This window comes from Malurus melanocephalus, unplaced genomic scaffold (assembly GCF_030028575.1).
Source record: "Malurus melanocephalus ecotype Western Australia unplaced genomic scaffold, MMel_1.1 scaffold_515, whole genome shotgun sequence".
Lineage (NCBI taxonomy): Eukaryota > Metazoa > Chordata > Aves > Passeriformes > Maluridae > Malurus > Malurus melanocephalus.
In genome coordinates, this window is record NW_026623747.1 from 416,386 (window position 1) to 433,644 (window position 17,259).

Genomic DNA, 17,259 nt, shown 5'->3' on the forward strand with positions numbered 1-17,259 from the left:
GGCTGGGTTTGGGGGTCCGAGGGCACCCCCTGGCCCCAACCTGGCTCAGGCTGGTTTGCTGGCAGGGCCCCCCGCATCCCGCACCCTCTGGGTTCATCCCGCTGGGCCTTCCGCCACGTCCCGACAGGTTCTTCGTGCTGTTTCCTTTGGCAACACACACTTTGTAGAATGGGTTAGATTATCTCGTCGTTTCTTTAAATGTGAGTTTGTGCCTTTTTTGTCTCCTAAATCTTCCAATACAGGCATATTGGAAACGAAAATCTAATAAAATACTAGACAGAGCCTCTCGCCTCCGCCTTCTTTTGTTTTGGGGTTTGGGGTTGCGCGGGGGGGCGGTCTCGGTGCCATCCCGGGGGCTGCTCTGGGTCCTCCGGGCCGCTTGGGGGCGCCCTGGCGCGGCGCGTGCCCGCCCCCGTCACGCGCGCCAATGGGCGCGGAGCGCTGAGGGCGGCGCGGAGGCCGCGGCCGGGCCGGGCCGTGTGAGGGGAGCGCGGGGGTCTCCGCAATCCCCTTCCCAGTCCTTCGGGTCATCGCTTCCCTGCGGGAACCCCGGGCATGGAGGCTGCGGGCGTTCCCGCGAAGGAGTTGAGGTGAGCGGTGGGCGCCGAGGGGCGCGAGGCGCGGCGGGTCTGAGGGCAGCTCCGAAAAGTGGCCAAGCGGTTACGTAAATGGCCCGAGAATTAGCGAAACTTGTGTTTGGGCTAATTAACAGGGAGTTACACAAATTGGCGGCGTTGYGTAGTCATATGAAACAGAGGAGAAAAGCTGATTTTCTGTCAGTGGAGTGGTTCAGGGAAGCTTAAGGAGCATTTCTGGGTCCTTGAGACTTCCCGGAGCTCTGTTGATGTGTAATGAGGGCACGAGCATCTGCGCTTTGTAATGGACCGGCTGTCTCGAGCTTGACACTTTCTGTGAGGAAGAATAAGCTTGAGTAAATATTGAGCTTCTGCTTTTATGGTGTTTTTACAATGTGTCTTTACTCTGTGGCGAGAAGAGTCGGTGTTCTRTCAGTGGGCTCTATTCGCTACGAAAACTGCTTAGATGGGATTTGGGTGACTGCCTGTAATAGGAGAATTAGAAAAAAAACAAGTCAGCATACTGATATTTACTCAAATACCTTAAAAATCATCTGAAGGCTGTATTATGAGCACTGTGACCCTGAGAAATTCTCCACTATTGTATCATTTGAGAATTAACTTCGGTGATGCTAATTAATTACTTCAGTGGGTTGCTTGTATTTAGGACAGTGTTTGTTCCTGCCACTGAAATCTGTTTTTATCAGTACTGTAGTCCGTGGGCACTTTCAGGAGTTGAATTTTTGTCAGTAATGACTGATGGCCTCAACATTATTTCRGTTTTGTTTAATTCAGATAATTGTCTTACAAAATTAGTAACTGGAGAGCGTTCCCAAGTGATACATCTCTGATGRCAGAACTAGATCTGCAGCCCACCTACATTTTTTTTCCTCTAGAAATTTGTTTTAAAGTAGCTTCTGGGTGACTTCAGTGTAGTCTTACAAAGATAAACTATTAGTGAGGAAAATTATAGATCATTTTAATCTGTCATGCAAGGTTATTATGCGGCCCTTCCGCTTGCGTTGTGTCACCTTGAGCAGGCAGTTCATTGTGGGATAAAAATAAAGCCTTAATAATGGATGTATTGGTGTGACTCACTAATTGTCAGTGTTTATAAGGTCATTATAGAACCCCAAGATGGATGGAAAATTAACAATTTCTTTTTTTTTAAGCCTGTCTGTCACGTGACAAAGTGAGTAAAGTGAATTCCTTTTTAGACGCCCTGGTACTGAAATTTCCATTTTGTAGAGACCCAACAGATGAGTCCTCTGATGTGAATATTTCTGACAGTGCTCAAGAGGAACAGTGGCTTTGCTTGGTTCTGATAAGAACTTTGCATGTTTGGGATTTGAAGATTACATTTCTCCTTGCCTACAGACGGGCATGTGATCAATTCAAATCAACAGTAAATTCTTTTTAAACCTTGAGCTCGTAGAATTAACCACRTTAAATCTATTATGAAAAAAACAATTCACTGTGTGTGGTAGGATGTGATTGCAGCTTTTGTAACAACCCAGTGAGTGTGGTGGGAACGCCACGGTTTTTTTTCAGCATTGCTGCACCTACGTTTTTCCTTTTGTGTTGGAAGCCACGCTGATTTCCACAGCGATCTGGAAGACCCTTATCTACCTCTTTATTTTACACTTTGGATTTTAATGGGCTAGGCCTTCAGGGCACAGTTTTAACAGATGGCATCCCTCAGCAGCGAAGATGCATTCCAGCATTCCGAGGGGCTCTCCCTGAACGATTTGGAGAGCCTGCCCAACTTGCGCAGCCGCTCTGCCAGCATCAGCAGCACCGGCTCCAGCGGCCGTGTGCAGCTCCGGCACAGGGTGGCCCAGCTGATGGCTTGTGTGGAGGACATCAGCTCGGATGATGAGATCCACGAAGAAGTGTCTCGCACTCTAGATGAAGCTTTCCTCATCTGGGGGAAAAAGATGAAGGATAAGTGGCCAGAATTCAGGTTTTGTTGCCTCCAGTTGGTTGTTTTCRTGGTGGTGTCGGGGCTGACAAGTAGATTTCTGATTGATGGAGAGTGACAGAAATTCTGTGGGGAAATTAGAGCATCCTTAGGGTTGGTTGCCTGTCCACATTTCAATTTTAGCACTGGTTTTGTGTGRTTTTTGTTTGTTTGTAGACTACACTTAGTTACCTGGAATGTGGGCACAGCTTCTCCCCCTCCTGATGTTTCGGGTTTACTTCAGCTCAACTCAGTGGGCCCGACCATGGATATGTACATTATAGGGTAAGTGTGTACTAAAGAACTTGCTTTGTGAATTTATTGCAAAACAGCTGGGTCTCTACATGGTCCGTTTAGGGAGGACTGTGTGATGTGAATCACTGCCTGGGAGATGGTTTAACGCTATTGCTACCAGAGGGTGAAGACTAACTGAGTCTAACAGAATACCGGCTTAGAAGAGAGATGATTCATAGCAGTTATCTGCTGCTATTTTGTGACAGAATGCAGAATATCTCTTCTCTAAACACCCAAAAAGTTTTGGCTTCTGTTTTCTCTGTTAGCATGTAAAGGCATATTCATTTTGATATGAAAATAATGGAAAGTTCAGCATGTTTTAACGGAATTAGTGCAACTTCTTAGGCACAATCTGCCATTGTGTTTTCYAGACTTTGCTGAAATTCTGAAGTCCTGACAGTTAGGTTGTTTGCTATAACATACATGGAGTCTGGCCTCATCTTAAAGTCTGTCTTGAGGAATATATAACCTCCTTCAATTCTGTTTTCTCTGTGTTAAATGTGTTTAATCTGTGTGTGGGTTAAACTGSTTGACTAAGAAACTGAACAGGAAGAAATTTCTGGGCTCTGTGTTCTATAAAGTTCATGTGAATTCTGTCCAAACCGACGGGTGTAATGTGAGTAATTGTGATTACTGTGTATTCAGCTTACAGGAGGTGAACTCAAGCATCACAAATTTTCTGTCCGACTTGGCATTTGATGATCCATGGAGCATTTTTTTCATGACTGTATTGTCTCCCTTAGGATATATCAAGGTAATTATTTACATCTCTTGTAAGTGTAACAGCACTGAAGGAAAATGCCTTAATTTTTTTTCTCATACTCTCCATAAAAGATAAATTGATAGCGATTTTTTGCATGCATCTGTCACTTCCTAGGTAAACGTATGTCAGAAGTGATTCTTCATCACGCTTGTGGTTTTCTGTTTTCCTGTTTTACATGTGATGTGAACTTAAACTGAGCAATATATTTCTTGTGGCCACAATATCTTTATTTCTCTCTTGTTTGTAGAAAATTTTTTTGCTCTGTGCAATTTTGGGAAACTGTATTGTGATGCTTCTAATGTAGTCTTGCACTATAAATATCCCAAGCAATGGCAGTGATTTTCATTAAGATTGGTAAGGTTCCTTTATATTTTTTTCCCCCGTTTGTTTGCAGGTGAATATACATTGCTTATATGTAAAACAGGATTTTAGTAGGTGTGTGTATTTATCTGAGGACTTAATTTTGGGTTGAAGACCTATAACATTATATGGGAATTTAAATGAGAAGATCTTTGGGTAATATAAGGGATATAAAACAGCTAAGTACTGGCTATTTTAATAATGCAAACAATAAATGTGGGAAGATATCCTGAGTTTCTGTAGTAAAGAGAAATTAAAAGCCTTTTGTAGTGGTTTTCTAAACCAAGCATTATTTCAGGCTGATTTTGCTGAGGTGATTGCATTATCTGCGTGCTAATCAGACTCAGTATTTGTGCTGTTCTTTTAATTGTAATTAAACAAAACAAAGGACCCATTGGGAATTACAAAAAGGAAAAAACCCACATTGTTCATTCTGGCCTAAGTCATTGCTGATAAAAATTCAAAATCTGGCCGTGGGTTAACATTCAGGCCTTGTATACACACAGTTAAAAGAATTCCTGCTGGTATGCCTGGCTGAATTTGAATTCTAATTTATAACTGTGGCAGTTTAGGCCAGACTAATGAATGGATGCTGCCACCTAATGGCTTTCACCAGGACTTGATTAGCTCTAATAAAAAGGGGGAGCTGTCAGGCCGGGTCAAAATCAAACCAGGCAGCAAGGAAAGGTTATCCTAGGACTTAGCCAGGAAGTTGGCTGAGGAGGAGAGGAGCTGTTACCCCTTGGCTGACCCGTGATGAGGTTGGGTGTATAGGGATAGGTGTCATCCTTGGGACATTCTGTCCCTTCAGTAACAGGCTCTGTTTTCAGAGTGTTAAATTGGTCACTGTCAATTCTTTCACCATCCACAGGATCACATTCCCTCTGTGCAAAGACTTTGCTTGATTTGGCTCTGAGTACTGGTGGAACTGGTGCTGGTTCCAGCAGAGGAGGGGTCAGTGCCTTGTGGTGTTCAGGACCTATGGATCTTGAGAAATGTSTGGAGACTGGCCACAGCAGAATGAAATGAAGCAAATAAATAATGAGGGAACTGGAAGATCTTGGTATCTCATGAATGTGATTATGGGAAGGAGAATGCTGACTACTAAAATATTTATGCATCATCTAGTAATTGCAGTCCATTGTTTTAGTATTCTGTTTGGTATTTTGTTGGGTTCAAGGACAATGAAAACATTAAAATATGTTCTGAAATAATTTAATTGTGTAGATAGGGAGTCAGAGAAAGGAGGAATTCTGTTTTAAATTTTGGGCTGAATTTTTATGCTTCTCCAGCAGTTGTATAGTCAGTTTTATTTTAAAGTAGTCTTTATCTAAATTAATCCAGCATGAAATTGAACTACAATTAATGTATTTCAATGTCTGTATTTTCAATTGAATCATTATCATGAAAACAAACACAATAAATTTTGTGTCTTATGCCAGGAACATGGTAAAGTCCATGAATGTTCAATGAAGGATATCTTTATTAGACTGTTTCCACACATACAAGCCAAAAACCCCAAACTATAAAAAAACCTCGTGCCATACAAAACCCTAAGTGTTTGGTAAATCAGTTTTTACAGGCACTGCAGGCAGGAGTTACTGCTGTTTGCAGCTCATTGTTTTTGCAGAAACTGCTGTGCGTTTGAGGCATTTCATGGCATTTAGAATGTTTAATGATCTGTTGAAGGATGCTTCAGTTTGAAAAACTTGCTGTTGGTAGGTGTGAGCTATTAAGATTTTAGGTCAAAACTGAAGGATTTGGTTCTTCATGAACAGAATTCTTAAAGATAGAAACAAGAGGCTGGTGAGGCAGAAGAAAGTTCTTTAAAGAGGTTTGGGCAGCTGCRTGTTTTGAGGTCAACTTCAGATTTGTAATATAATGTTAGAGCTGTGTTAATTAGCTGAGAGATTGATCAGATTTGTTTATAAGGGATTTGTTTTTCACAGCAGTGAAATGGGTCTGCATTTACGGTGTCACAGTATTGAGGCCAGGCTTGATGAGGGAGTTGCATGATTTCTGCTGGTACCTTCTTCACCTAAAATCTCCTATGAAAAAAATCCAAGGGATTCCAAATACCTCTCCGGAAATGACCATCCCCTCTTTCCCATCTCTTCCAGCTCTCCTCAGTTCGCATGCAGGGGTTGCTTCTTCTCATTTTTGTGAAGCAAGTCCACCTTCCCTTCATCCGGGACATCCAAACCCARTACACACGGACAGGCCTCTATGGATACTGGGTAAGAATCCCTGAGGTGTGGTTGCCCTGGTTACTTATGGTGCTGTATGTCCCTGCGTGGGTCCATGCTGGGAGAGAGAGGATGTGATTTAATTAAAAATTTACAAACTGACAAGCAGACTCATTGTTTGAACCTCATGTGCAGCACAGACCATAATTTCACCGGTTTATTTGCTCATATGCAACAACTTATATAGGAAGAAATTATATTGATTTAAATCAAAATAGCAAGATTAATGAAGTTATAGGTGGTTTTAATAGTTACGTTTGCAGGCATTGACTGACAGTTTCAGGGAATGTTGTTCATCTTCCATCCTAGGGGAACAAAGGAGGAGTCAGCATCAGCATGTCCCTCTTTGGTCACCCAGTTTGTTTAGTSAACTGCCACTTGCCAGCTCACATGGAAAACACGGAGCAGCGGCTGGATGACTTTGAGACAATTCTGGAAATGCGTTTTGATGGAGAAAATATTCCAAGTCCCTTGGATCATGAGTGAGTTATTTGCTCTGTTCTGTCTGTATCATTTTTATCTATTATATAGTAAACTCATGCACTAAAGAGTTTTGGGTTTGGAGTTTTCATCTATCATTTTTATTTTAAGTGTCTCTTCAGCCTTTACCCTGAATCCTGGAAGGAAGAGATAATCTGAAAAACAGTGATCTGTTTTACAAGACTGTTTCCTTCCAGTCTTTATTACATACATTTGTTAGCATGTAGACTGTAGATGTCATGCAGGAAACCTTTAGAAGCTAAAGCCTGTTTATACCAAAAATCCTTTCAATTGCTGTTAAATGTTCAGAGATGTAAGTCATGAAGAGACTCAGGAAAAGTTAACATTCAGGCAGTAATGAGCAAGCAGCAAAAATACAAGGGACTTAATTTAATGTTTCAATTACTTAATTTTTTTTTTGTTGTTCAGCAGCAGGTTGTCCCTGTGTAAGCTCATCTATAACTACTTAATGCAAACAGCTTAAGTACAAACATTAAGTAATATAAGTGATTAGAGCCCCTTGTTAGTGTAATGGGTTATATTCTGTTGAATGCTTCCCTCATGTTGATGGATTCCTAGAAATCTTCCTTGTTTGATGCACTGTGATTTGGTTATTTTTTTAAGGGTTCTCTTCTGGTTTGGAGATCTAAACTTCCGGATAGCAGATTATGGGATACACTTTGTCCGGGAATCCATCCAGAACAGGCGTTTCAGTCTGCTGTGGGAAAAGGACCAGGTAGGTTGTCAGTCTCTTTGCGGGGTTGGTTTTGTTTTTAATGCACACAAACACAGCGTGGTAGTTAAATTACAATTTGAGCTTCTAATTTCTGTTAAAGAACACAAACTCAGAGCATGAGGTGGAAGTCATAAGCCCCAATTAATTGCAAGCTTTTTCTGCTTTGTGTAGTTTCTTACTTATTTACAATGCTCATGTTTGACTGGAGCTTTCTTTCAACTTCCTGTCTTGTCAGTTGTTCCTCACCTTTTCTTTCTCCTMTTCTCCCAAAAATTATTTTTAAGAGAACCTTATTTTGTGTTTGTTTTGGGTAGAATTGCCTCAAAACTTTCAGGTCATGTCAAGAGTTCTGGGAGTAAAAAAAGGCCCTAATGAATTTACCTTTCYAATTATGTTGTACTGACTGCAATGTTGAATTCTTGTAAGATGCTTTCCCAATCATCCTTTAAGCTCTGATTTTTAAACACAATCTTYAAAAATTACTTTTTATTTCTGCAGCTAAATATGGCAAAAAAGAACGAATCTTTTCTTAAGGAATTCAAAGAGGGTCCTCTGCAGTTTAAACCCACCTACAAGTTTGACCTTGACTCGGATGTCTATGACACAAGGTAAAAGCACAACAAGAGGAATTTAGACATGGAATAGGAAAGTGAATGTGGTGCTTGCTTAAATATCACTTTAGTTATAAGCAAACCTGAATTTCCTGAGTGTACTGGGGCTGTTGAGCTGTTCTGTTAGGCTCCTGTTGATCGAACTTGAATAAATATATTTGGCTGAAGAAGCTGGGGTCTGCTGATTGTATGAGAGAAGTAATGAAACAACTCAGTTTCCTTTTTGGAAAGAGTAGATCGACATTATAAATGAGCTCTTGTTTAAGCTGTTTCTGTTCTGTTCTTTTCTACTAAAAGTGCTCATTGGTTGTCAAAAAGGAGCAAAAAAGTAATTGTCTGCCATTTTGCTTCCCTTCTCTGTGTAAAAATTTCCTTTGATATGCTGGTATTTGAAAATTAATGTAAATTTGTCTCTGTTGTTTATTTGTAGTTAAAAATGGAGTATCTTATATTTCCAAAGTTTTTCTCTGATTCTGAAGTTTGTTTTTTAAGTGTTAGTCTTATGTTTCAACAGAAGGATAAGCTCCTGTCCAAACAGGGTTTTGTACTTACCTTTTCCTTTACTTCCAGAGAAAAGAAGTCCCTGTTTTGGTTTAAGTAAGAAGAGACTTTCTGAATTTTGTAGTTTTTTAAATATTTCAGAATCAAAACAAGGCTCCATCCGAGCTTTTGATTTGATTTTTATGAAATATTTGAAAATCAGATGACASCTGATTTTCTTTAGGGATTTTCTGAACCTGTCTGAAAGCTGCAGTGTTATCTAYTCTGCTGTTGCACCTAAAATTGGAAGTATTCGGATCCAAAGACATTTTGCTTCCTAATTGAATGTAAAGAGATGTAATGGGACCAGCAGTAAATCCATTTAAATAAAATGATAATCCAAACTTAGACATTTTACAAATGATTCATGKCCTGGTTGTCTGTATTGGCTGATTTAAAGAACCGAAAGTGTTCTTACACTTTCTCTGTGCATCCTGCTGCTGTTCAGGTTTGCAGAGACACTGCTCATGTGGGGCTGATCACCCTGCAGAACTTGCTTTTACTGAAACCCAGAGAATTTTGTTATCTTTGATACTTCTTCGGTGTGGATTTTGAGGGTTTGTTTCCCATCTAATACCCCATTTTCTCTACAATAGTGAGTGTATTACCGTAAGCTGTTCTTTTGGTATTTTGCTGCACAGCAGAGCAGACATATGGCAGCTCATAAAGATTTCTGTCGCTTTATGTAATTACTGGAGCAAGTGGGATATGGGCCCTTAGTCATTTCAAATCTCTCCACCTTATTTAAGGTGAGTCAGACTCATACATGGGAAGGGGTAAAACAAAGTTATGCTGGATATTGAACTAAATGGCCTTGGTTTTGATAATCAGAATAATTAAACTGACTTCCTTACACATCCTGCTTTAACTTTTATAATCCAATCCAGTCCATTCTAATTCCTCTTCCATAGGGTATGATCTTTTCTCCATTTCAATTCGAAGTGATCCACCCATCCAGGGAGTTGCTGTTAAGTCTCCTTCCCACTGCAGGAAGAGCCACAGAGGGCTCATGTCTTCTGTTGTAACTGATATAATGGTATAAAAGGAAACTGCATTGTGATAACAGTTTGATGTATAGGCACAACTTCCTTGATTATGGAATTTTTAAAGCCTGTTGTTATGAGACAGCAGTAGCTTACAAACCTGAAGTGCAGGCTGGTACAATTTAGAGGAACTTACAAATAAAGCATTGCTGTGGCACCTGGGATTACCATAAGATATCTAAGTTTGTTCTGTTTTTCGTTGTTAAAAGAAGCCTTGCTCTCAAATATTTTGAATAATTTCAGATATCATTCAGACTCTTCCTACATATTCCTTATGTTTATGCCCTCATTTCTTAGAGTATCTGTACATTTGAAGCTTGGGGCAGTTGCTGTATTATGTCAATGTTCATGCTTGTTTTTAACAGGGTTTTAGGAGAAAGTATCATTTCCTGTATGARGCCAACTAACCCACTGAAATGTCCTTCTCCCCCTTCATTTTACTCCTCTTTCAGAAATGAAAGATGAAACTGATCTGTGGTGGAGTTCAAATTAAAGAAACTGTTGTAAAACRTCTTTAACAGAGCTGTAAAATGAAGCTTGGATGTGATTGCCTCCTTTAATTAATATGTATCTCACAGTCCTTGAACTCTGAGTAGATTTTGCACAGCATTCTTAGCTTTTGTCAAGTTGTTTCTCTGCTCATTTCACTTTTCCCCTTACATTTTTGCAGTGAGAAGAAAAGAAAGCCAGCGTGGACTGATAGAATTCTTTGGAAAGTGAAAAATTCCAGTGAGGTTGAATCAAAGGAAGGCGAATTCCCTGCAGAAGAGAATCTGATTTCTGTTACTCTGAATAACTATACCAGTCACATGAGCTATGGCATCAGCGATCACAAACCTGTCACAGGAACTTTCGTGCTTGAGGTGCTGTCCCAGTTACGTTGTTAAGAAAAAGTTTGTTTTACTCAGTGTTACCTTACAGAAGCTGAATCTCTGTTTTGTTCTGAAAATACTGAAGGTAGCAAATTGCTTTCAGTTTATTTCCAATCAGTTACAGTCCCACAGGTAGCAATTATAGCAGAGAATAACTTGAAAAAAATAACTGAAAGAATGACARGCTTGACTGAGCTTAAATTCTGTTTTTTTTGTCTAGATGAAGCCTCTTCTCTCAGATCCCTTGGTCGTGCTGAATCCTGAGGGTGAGTGGAGTGCAGACCATGATGTTGTTGTCCGCTACTCCACGGTGTCTGAATTCCCGAGCAGTTCTTGGGACTGGATTGGGCTCTTCCAGGTAATCYTATCTCATCATGGCTCTTCAGCAGAGATGGTGAATGTGACTGCAGGAGGTCGTTGAGAGTTTTAGGGTGTTGTGGTTCTTGCTGGTGCAGAACTCTCTGAAATAGTTGTGTCCTTGATTGCCATTAATTTCTGCGTGTTGGCAGTTTAGCTCCAAGGCATGTGAGTTCTTCCACACCCTTTAAATTCTCTGCTAGGATAATCGGATYTGTTTAAGTAAAATGTTGCAGAAGCTGTGAAAAGGAGTTTATGCAGCAATAAAAGAAAAAAAAAGTCAGTGAAAGGGTGAGACAACAGCACTCACACCCTCTCAGAAACAAAAGATCTGTGCATGCCCCCAAATTGTTTTGATCCTGAGACTGAAGTGTTTTAATAACTTCAGTGAAACTGTAAACATCTCTCACAGCTTTGTTTCCCRTGTAGTTTGGTTTGTTTCCTTCAGAAGGCTGATGGTTTGTGTCTTTCTCTGCAGGTGACTTTCAGGCACGTGAATGATTATGTTACTTACGCTTGGGTGGAAGATGATGAAATTGCTTTCAACGCAAACAGTAGACAAGTCAGTTGTATTTCTTTCTAATGTAGTTTCCCACAGGTTCCATATCTCCTTCCCCTTAGGGCTTCTGTACCCTCTTTCCCAGTTGAAGGTAATTGGGAGTGATATTACTGTTTAAAATCCCTCTTCCTGACTCTTCCCATTGAATGGGTTGCTCTTTAAAAACTGCTGTCAGTTACAAAGCTTTCTAGGAGTCATTACCTAAAGTGACTTAAACCAAACAAATAAAACTGATTTTGATACAAATGATAAATATCCAGAGATACTAATCTGAACAAATAGGAACTGAAACTGGGAACTGTGGCTCCTTGGGACAGGACCAAACCACAGGCGTGGATTGCTCTGCTGTTGCCACCAGGAGGCAGCTCCGCTCCCTCTGCTGCTCTGTGGCTTTGTCCCTTCCCATTCAACTACTCTGGGTTTCTTCTYCCTTCTCACTGAGCCAAGCCAGCTTGCTGACATGGTAAAGGATATTCCCTCTCCTCCCTGATTTAATTTTCAGATGATTTCCTGAGTTATTTCTGTCCTCATCCGTTTTAGCTTACATTTTAAAACGTGCTTATAAATAGCAAACACTGATTTTGATGGTGTCCTGAATGGATTTTTTATAAACTTTTTTCCTTTTTTTTTTCTGTGGAAATTGCTCATTGCCTGTTCTTATTCTTGCCAGGTTTACATGAGTGCTTCAGAAATACCTCAGACGGGAGGAGAATTTTTGCTTTGTTACTATAGCAATAACTTTCAGTCAATAGTTGGCATCAGTGAGCCTTTTCAGGTAATACATTTGGAAGTATTGATTAATGYTGATAAGATGTTATTTATTTATTTRTTTATTTGTTTATTTAGTTTTCATATGCCTCTGAACATAGGTGTRTGCAGCTGTGATAATCCTGGGGAAGGTGGTAGCAGAAGGAATTTTAAAAATGATATGTCCTGGCTAAAAAGAATTTGCTGATTGCTAAAAGGCCCTGAGTAGCTGTTATCACATTGCAGTGAAATGAGACAGTTTCTTTCTCTGAGTTCACTTTTGAAACTTCAGGCTCTGTCATGTTAGGTCCCCAGTTTCTGTAAAGGTGACAAACCAAGTGCTGCCAAATTTTCTGGCATATTGTGAGCTCTTTGTGCTCCATTCTGTCATTTGTTTCCTGTAAATTGTCACTTGAATTTGAAGGGAAGGATGGGACAGCTGGACTCAAGTTATTTGTCTAACAGGCTTTGTTTAATTTCTTGACTTAACCTGCACGAACAATATGAACTGAGCAAGCATTGCTGCTTTTACCTAAGCACTCTTTTTTCCAGAATAATTTTGTTTGTTCATAATTTTCCATGCTGTCACGGCTGTGCTGATGTGTTGGGGAGTCATTGAAATTGGAGTTCTGCATTGTTGTTGGATGAAGGGGTTTAAGAAGACTGTGAAATTCTGGTGCCTTAGGGGACAGTAATGAAAGTTCCTGGGCTGGCTGTTTTTTCTCAATGCTACTTTTCCTATTTTTCTCTGTATTGGTGAGAAACATGGCCAAGTGGAATATTTGTGTTGTCTCTGAGACTCTGCAGGATTATTGCCTTTCTTTTTTCATGACGCTTACTATTTTGTTATCATAGTGGATCTTTTACTAGATTTTTTAATTTTCTCAATTTTTAACAAGTATGACAAGCTTCTTTATCTAATGATATAGATAATGCAGAGCTACAYAGTGCTTTTGAATTATTAATTTGTTATTTATCTTTTCTCTCTCCTAGATTCAGCCTCTCCAAACACAAAAGGATCAGACAGAGGGATGGAGCAGTTGGCTGCAGAAACCTGACAATCCAGAATTGGATAGTGATTCTGAACAAAGGAAAGGCACTTAGTGGTCCTGGTTCAGGAGTCAGATGATTCTTTATGTCTTAGTGATTGTAAGCTTTTACTCTTAGAAGATGGAGTAAGACAGGTAGGATTGTTCAGAAACTTTGGAAGCTCGTAGAAGATAATTTATTGTGGAAATGGATATTTTTATTCTGAGGAGAGTAACTCTCTTGCACTGGATGAGAATTGTAAAAATAGCACTTAATAAATGCTGTATGTTTTAAGGTGGTAGACATTTCTAATACAATGATTTAACCTAAGGAAGTTGCAATTTAATAGATTTTTAGGCTTGTTCCTTTTTTTTGTAGAGGATATTTTATTTACGATGCAGTATTTACTATGCTGTAACCACTTAACAATTGATTTCCAAATTTTGAGTTTAAATGAAGTTATTTAAAAATTATTTATTAGATACAGCTAGTTAGCTTGTTTTGAAATTTTATTTGACTTTCAAATGTAAGCTAATTACCTTTTGGGAAACATCAGTGACATCAAGTCACATGAAAACAAAATCATTGGAGTGTGTAAAGTCTCCTTTGGTAGATCCTTCTCTTCATGCCTTACTGAGAACTCTTTGTAGGATTTTCCATTTCTGATTTTTCCAAATTGAAATGCATTTACCAAAATGCACTRTTCCTGATTTTTTTAATTCTTCTTTTATAAAACAATTAAGCAATTTGCCTATTGCCTTTCTCCCCCTCATTAAAAAAAGTAAAATAAACCCATTTTATACCAGTCCCTGGCTCGGAGTTAGCCAGGATCCTACAATTTCTGAAGGACTTTGCAGAAGCTGAGAAATGCTTTAGCACAGGTGAGCAGCCCATGGTTGATGATGCATTTGCCATAATCTTTGAAAATTGTAAAACTCTTCCATTTATAGCAATCAGTCTGCAAACTTYGTTGTTTTTTCTAGAGGTGCTCAGACCTTACTGTATCCTGTGCACTTGAGGGTGGRGATGGAATAAGGAACTTTGTGTACCTTTAGGAACCTGAAAGGTAGTTAGCTTCAGAAAGGGTCTTGTTTCTTGGTGAGGAAATCGAGATCTTTGGAAAGGGTAGGAAGGGGTGCCAACATTCCACAGAATCTCAGACTGAAGTGCTGTAACAGAGCACTTGTGAGTCTGCCATGTTCTATATCCACAGCTCCCTACCATGTGTGGTGACTGGAGTGGTTAGGGATGGAAAAGAGCAAATTTGGTTCAAGTGGAAGAGCAAAGAGTGTTGGGGTGTTTATGCTGGAATGCTGTTTCAGAACTGAGTGGATTCCTTTTTGCTCTTTTTCTCAAAGCCTTATTTTTTCAGGATTTTTTTGGCATAGAAAGTTAACACCTTGATAGGACATTTGTTTTGCTTCTGTCATTCACTGTATAAAATCTTCTTGAGGTCCAGGTGTTCTTGTGTTTTGTTGAAGCTCTGACATAGGTTTCTGCTTAGCTAGTTGCAGTGGGGTTTAGGAACACTTGGCCTCTGTAGGGATTTGTTGTATCTCAGCTTAATTCTTGGTGTTGGGAACCGTTCCCAGTTGTGAGTAGTGAGGGCAGGTTCAGAGGATATTGTGTTCATTGCATGGATTAACACTGCCTTGAGGTTTACAGTTTGTACATTCCTGTTACACTTTGGAACAATATTAGAAACATTTTTTTGCATTTATATTGGTCTCCCAAGAATTTGTTTTGCACTGAATCTTTCAGATATGTGACTCCTCATGGCAATTAGGGCATTGGACAAATCCCTGTTTTGACCTGCAATAACTTTTGCAGTTTCTGAGTTGTGCTCTGTTTCTGGTTTCACATGTGTTAACTGACCATTCTTCATGCAAAGAGATTCTGTGGAGAGCCCAAAGAACAGTGGGCTTTGAATTCCAGACCACAGCTGGTGATTTACTGTGGACCAAGATCCAGTTTCTTCTAAGCAGGGTGCATCTGCTGGGCAAGAGCAGCTCAGAGGGAGCCGTGCTTCCACTTTGCAGGGGCCAGACACTCGAGATCCTTTGTGTTTGTGGGAGCTGAGAACCCTCTGTCACTGGGCACAGAAGCTGCATTTTGTAAACTGATCCTTTGAACCACGGGACTTCCCGGAAAATGCCCACAGCAGCTGGGATTGGAACTGCTTGTGTGTAAGGAGGATGCTGCACACAACTCTGCACTTCTTTCTTCAGTATTATGCACACAGAGGCACTTTTGTTTACTACTGTTACCTATGGTAGCTTTTCAAACTATTCCAATAGACATGTAATGATGCAATTTCTGATGAAATTTTATCTTTCTTAAAACACCTTTAATTCAATGTTATAATCACTGGAAATGTTTTTATACTCATGTGTTTTCTTTWCATGTACCTCTCAAATAAATCCTGGCAGTGAAGTGTTGTGCATGGCCTCTKTTCATTYCAGAAAGAACAGGCTGGTTTGGGTGGGGAGGATTAATTTGTAACCTTTCTTCAAGGAGCTTGTTTTGGTACTTTTAATRCACAGATACAAAGTATTTTAGAAGGAAATCAGTGAGAACCTGTGGTTGGACTTGGGGCTGCAAAAGGAGGGCAGAGACAAATTGCAAGGACTATTTTCCTTTCGGACCAAACAGATTCACATTCTTTTTTCCCTATTTCAATGAATCCGGTATTAATTGCACTTGTTTTGGATKTTCTATCCCTCTTCCCCCATTAAAGAGGTTTTGACATTTTCCCTCACAGACCACTTCAATTCCTTCCTTATTTTTTGAGAACAGGTTCTTCCAACTTCGCTTTTTCACAGTGGGATTTGAGGTGTCTCTTTTGCCTTTATGAAAGATCTGCTACATTATGCTTGGTATCTTAAATTTTGTATATTTCTATATAAATTTGCACTCGATTTCCATCCAAGGGTAACCTTTTATAACTCCCTGTTGTTGGAGATTTTATTTTCAAATAGGAGCTATGTCTCCCAAAGAATTTTGTCCAGTCTAGCCTCATTTAACTTCCATACATTTCTGATTGCTGGCTAACCTCAGGATGTGCAGTGTATCATTGCACACAGATAGTACAGCTCTGTGTAAACAGGAAATATTTCTAAGATGTCTTGCGTGTTTCTGAGACCCTAAAAATACGTTCTGATAAAGTCCATTGTTTCTACTACCACTGCTTCCTTCTCTGCTCTTGGACACTGAGTGACACTCAGATGAACTTGTCTTAATTAATATATTGCAGTGGAAAGGCCAGTTGAACAAAGCTGGAATTAGGTTTTCCTTGAGAGAGGAAACGATACCTTTTTTGAGAACTCTGCGTTGCTAACAGGAAACTTCCTGTGGCCCTTTTTGCCCTTGGATGTGGGGATTTGAAAGTGATTGACACAAAGCGATTTCTATTTAATACACAGCTACTCTGGAAAATGGTCTGCTCAGGAAGTGCCCTGAACTTGTTCTAATTGCTTCAACTTGAGAAACCTCATTGATCTGTGTCACTCACTTGTAGCCCGATTTCAGAAGCTTTTTTGCACATAATTCTGGTATTTAYATCATAGGAGCTATTCCAGTTACACAGCTCTGCTATTCTAACCTTTGTGATTTCTCCCCATAGAAAGGAGAGATAAACCAGGCTGGGTATTGCTCCATATTACTGAGAACAAAGTTTGTTTGGGGAAATAACAGTGTTGGGTTTTTAAATGTGATAAAATCTATTTTTTTCATTAGAGCTCTGTATTGGGAAGTAAATGCTCAAGGAAACAATGGTTGGACTGGAACAATGTTCTGTGTAACACCTAAGGAAGCATAAGAATAATTCCAGRTATGAAACACAGAACAGTGACAGGCCCTTTTTTGCAGCTGCTGAACAGAACACTGTTACCTGTATCTGCTCTGGAGTGGGCACTGCTTGTTAATCTGACTAATTAATCTTGTTAATGCTTTCTTGGCAAGCATTATCAACAGGAGTTGGTTTGTAGTAGAGCTAAAAATTCAAATTTGTTTTTTCCAAGAAGATAGAAGGAATTATCTCCTCAGCAAATCTTAAAATACCTGAAATTTAGACTGATTTTTTTTCCCT

The 17,259-nt window shown here is 39.8% G+C and overlaps 1 protein-coding gene across 3 annotated transcripts; it reads left to right on the forward strand.

The window, feature by feature from the left end:
• Positions 1–424: 424 nt before the first annotated feature.
• Positions 425–15,042, forward strand: INPP5K (inositol polyphosphate-5-phosphatase K). 3 transcript variants are annotated; one of them, XM_057381545.1, is made up of 13 exons: positions 425–590; positions 2,713–2,820; positions 3,475–3,583; positions 6,073–6,189; positions 6,508–6,680; positions 7,303–7,414; positions 7,913–8,022; positions 8,596–8,622; positions 10,279–10,471; positions 10,701–10,838; positions 11,316–11,399; positions 12,067–12,171; positions 13,137–15,042. In XM_057381545.1, the coding sequence occupies exons 1-13, from the start codon at positions 556–558 to the stop codon at positions 13,245–13,247; spliced, it is 1,422 nt and encodes a 473-aa protein (XP_057237528.1). In that variant the 5' UTR covers positions 425–555; the 3' UTR covers positions 13,248–15,042. The 3 variants fall into 3 exon arrangements, with proteins under 3 accessions (XP_057237528.1, XP_057237529.1, XP_057237530.1); XM_057381546.1 differs by lacking the exon at positions 8,596–8,622; XM_057381547.1 differs by lacking the exons at positions 425–590; positions 2,713–2,820; positions 3,475–3,583 and adding an exon at positions 3,838–3,946.
• Positions 15,043–17,259: the final 2,217 nt, after the last annotated feature.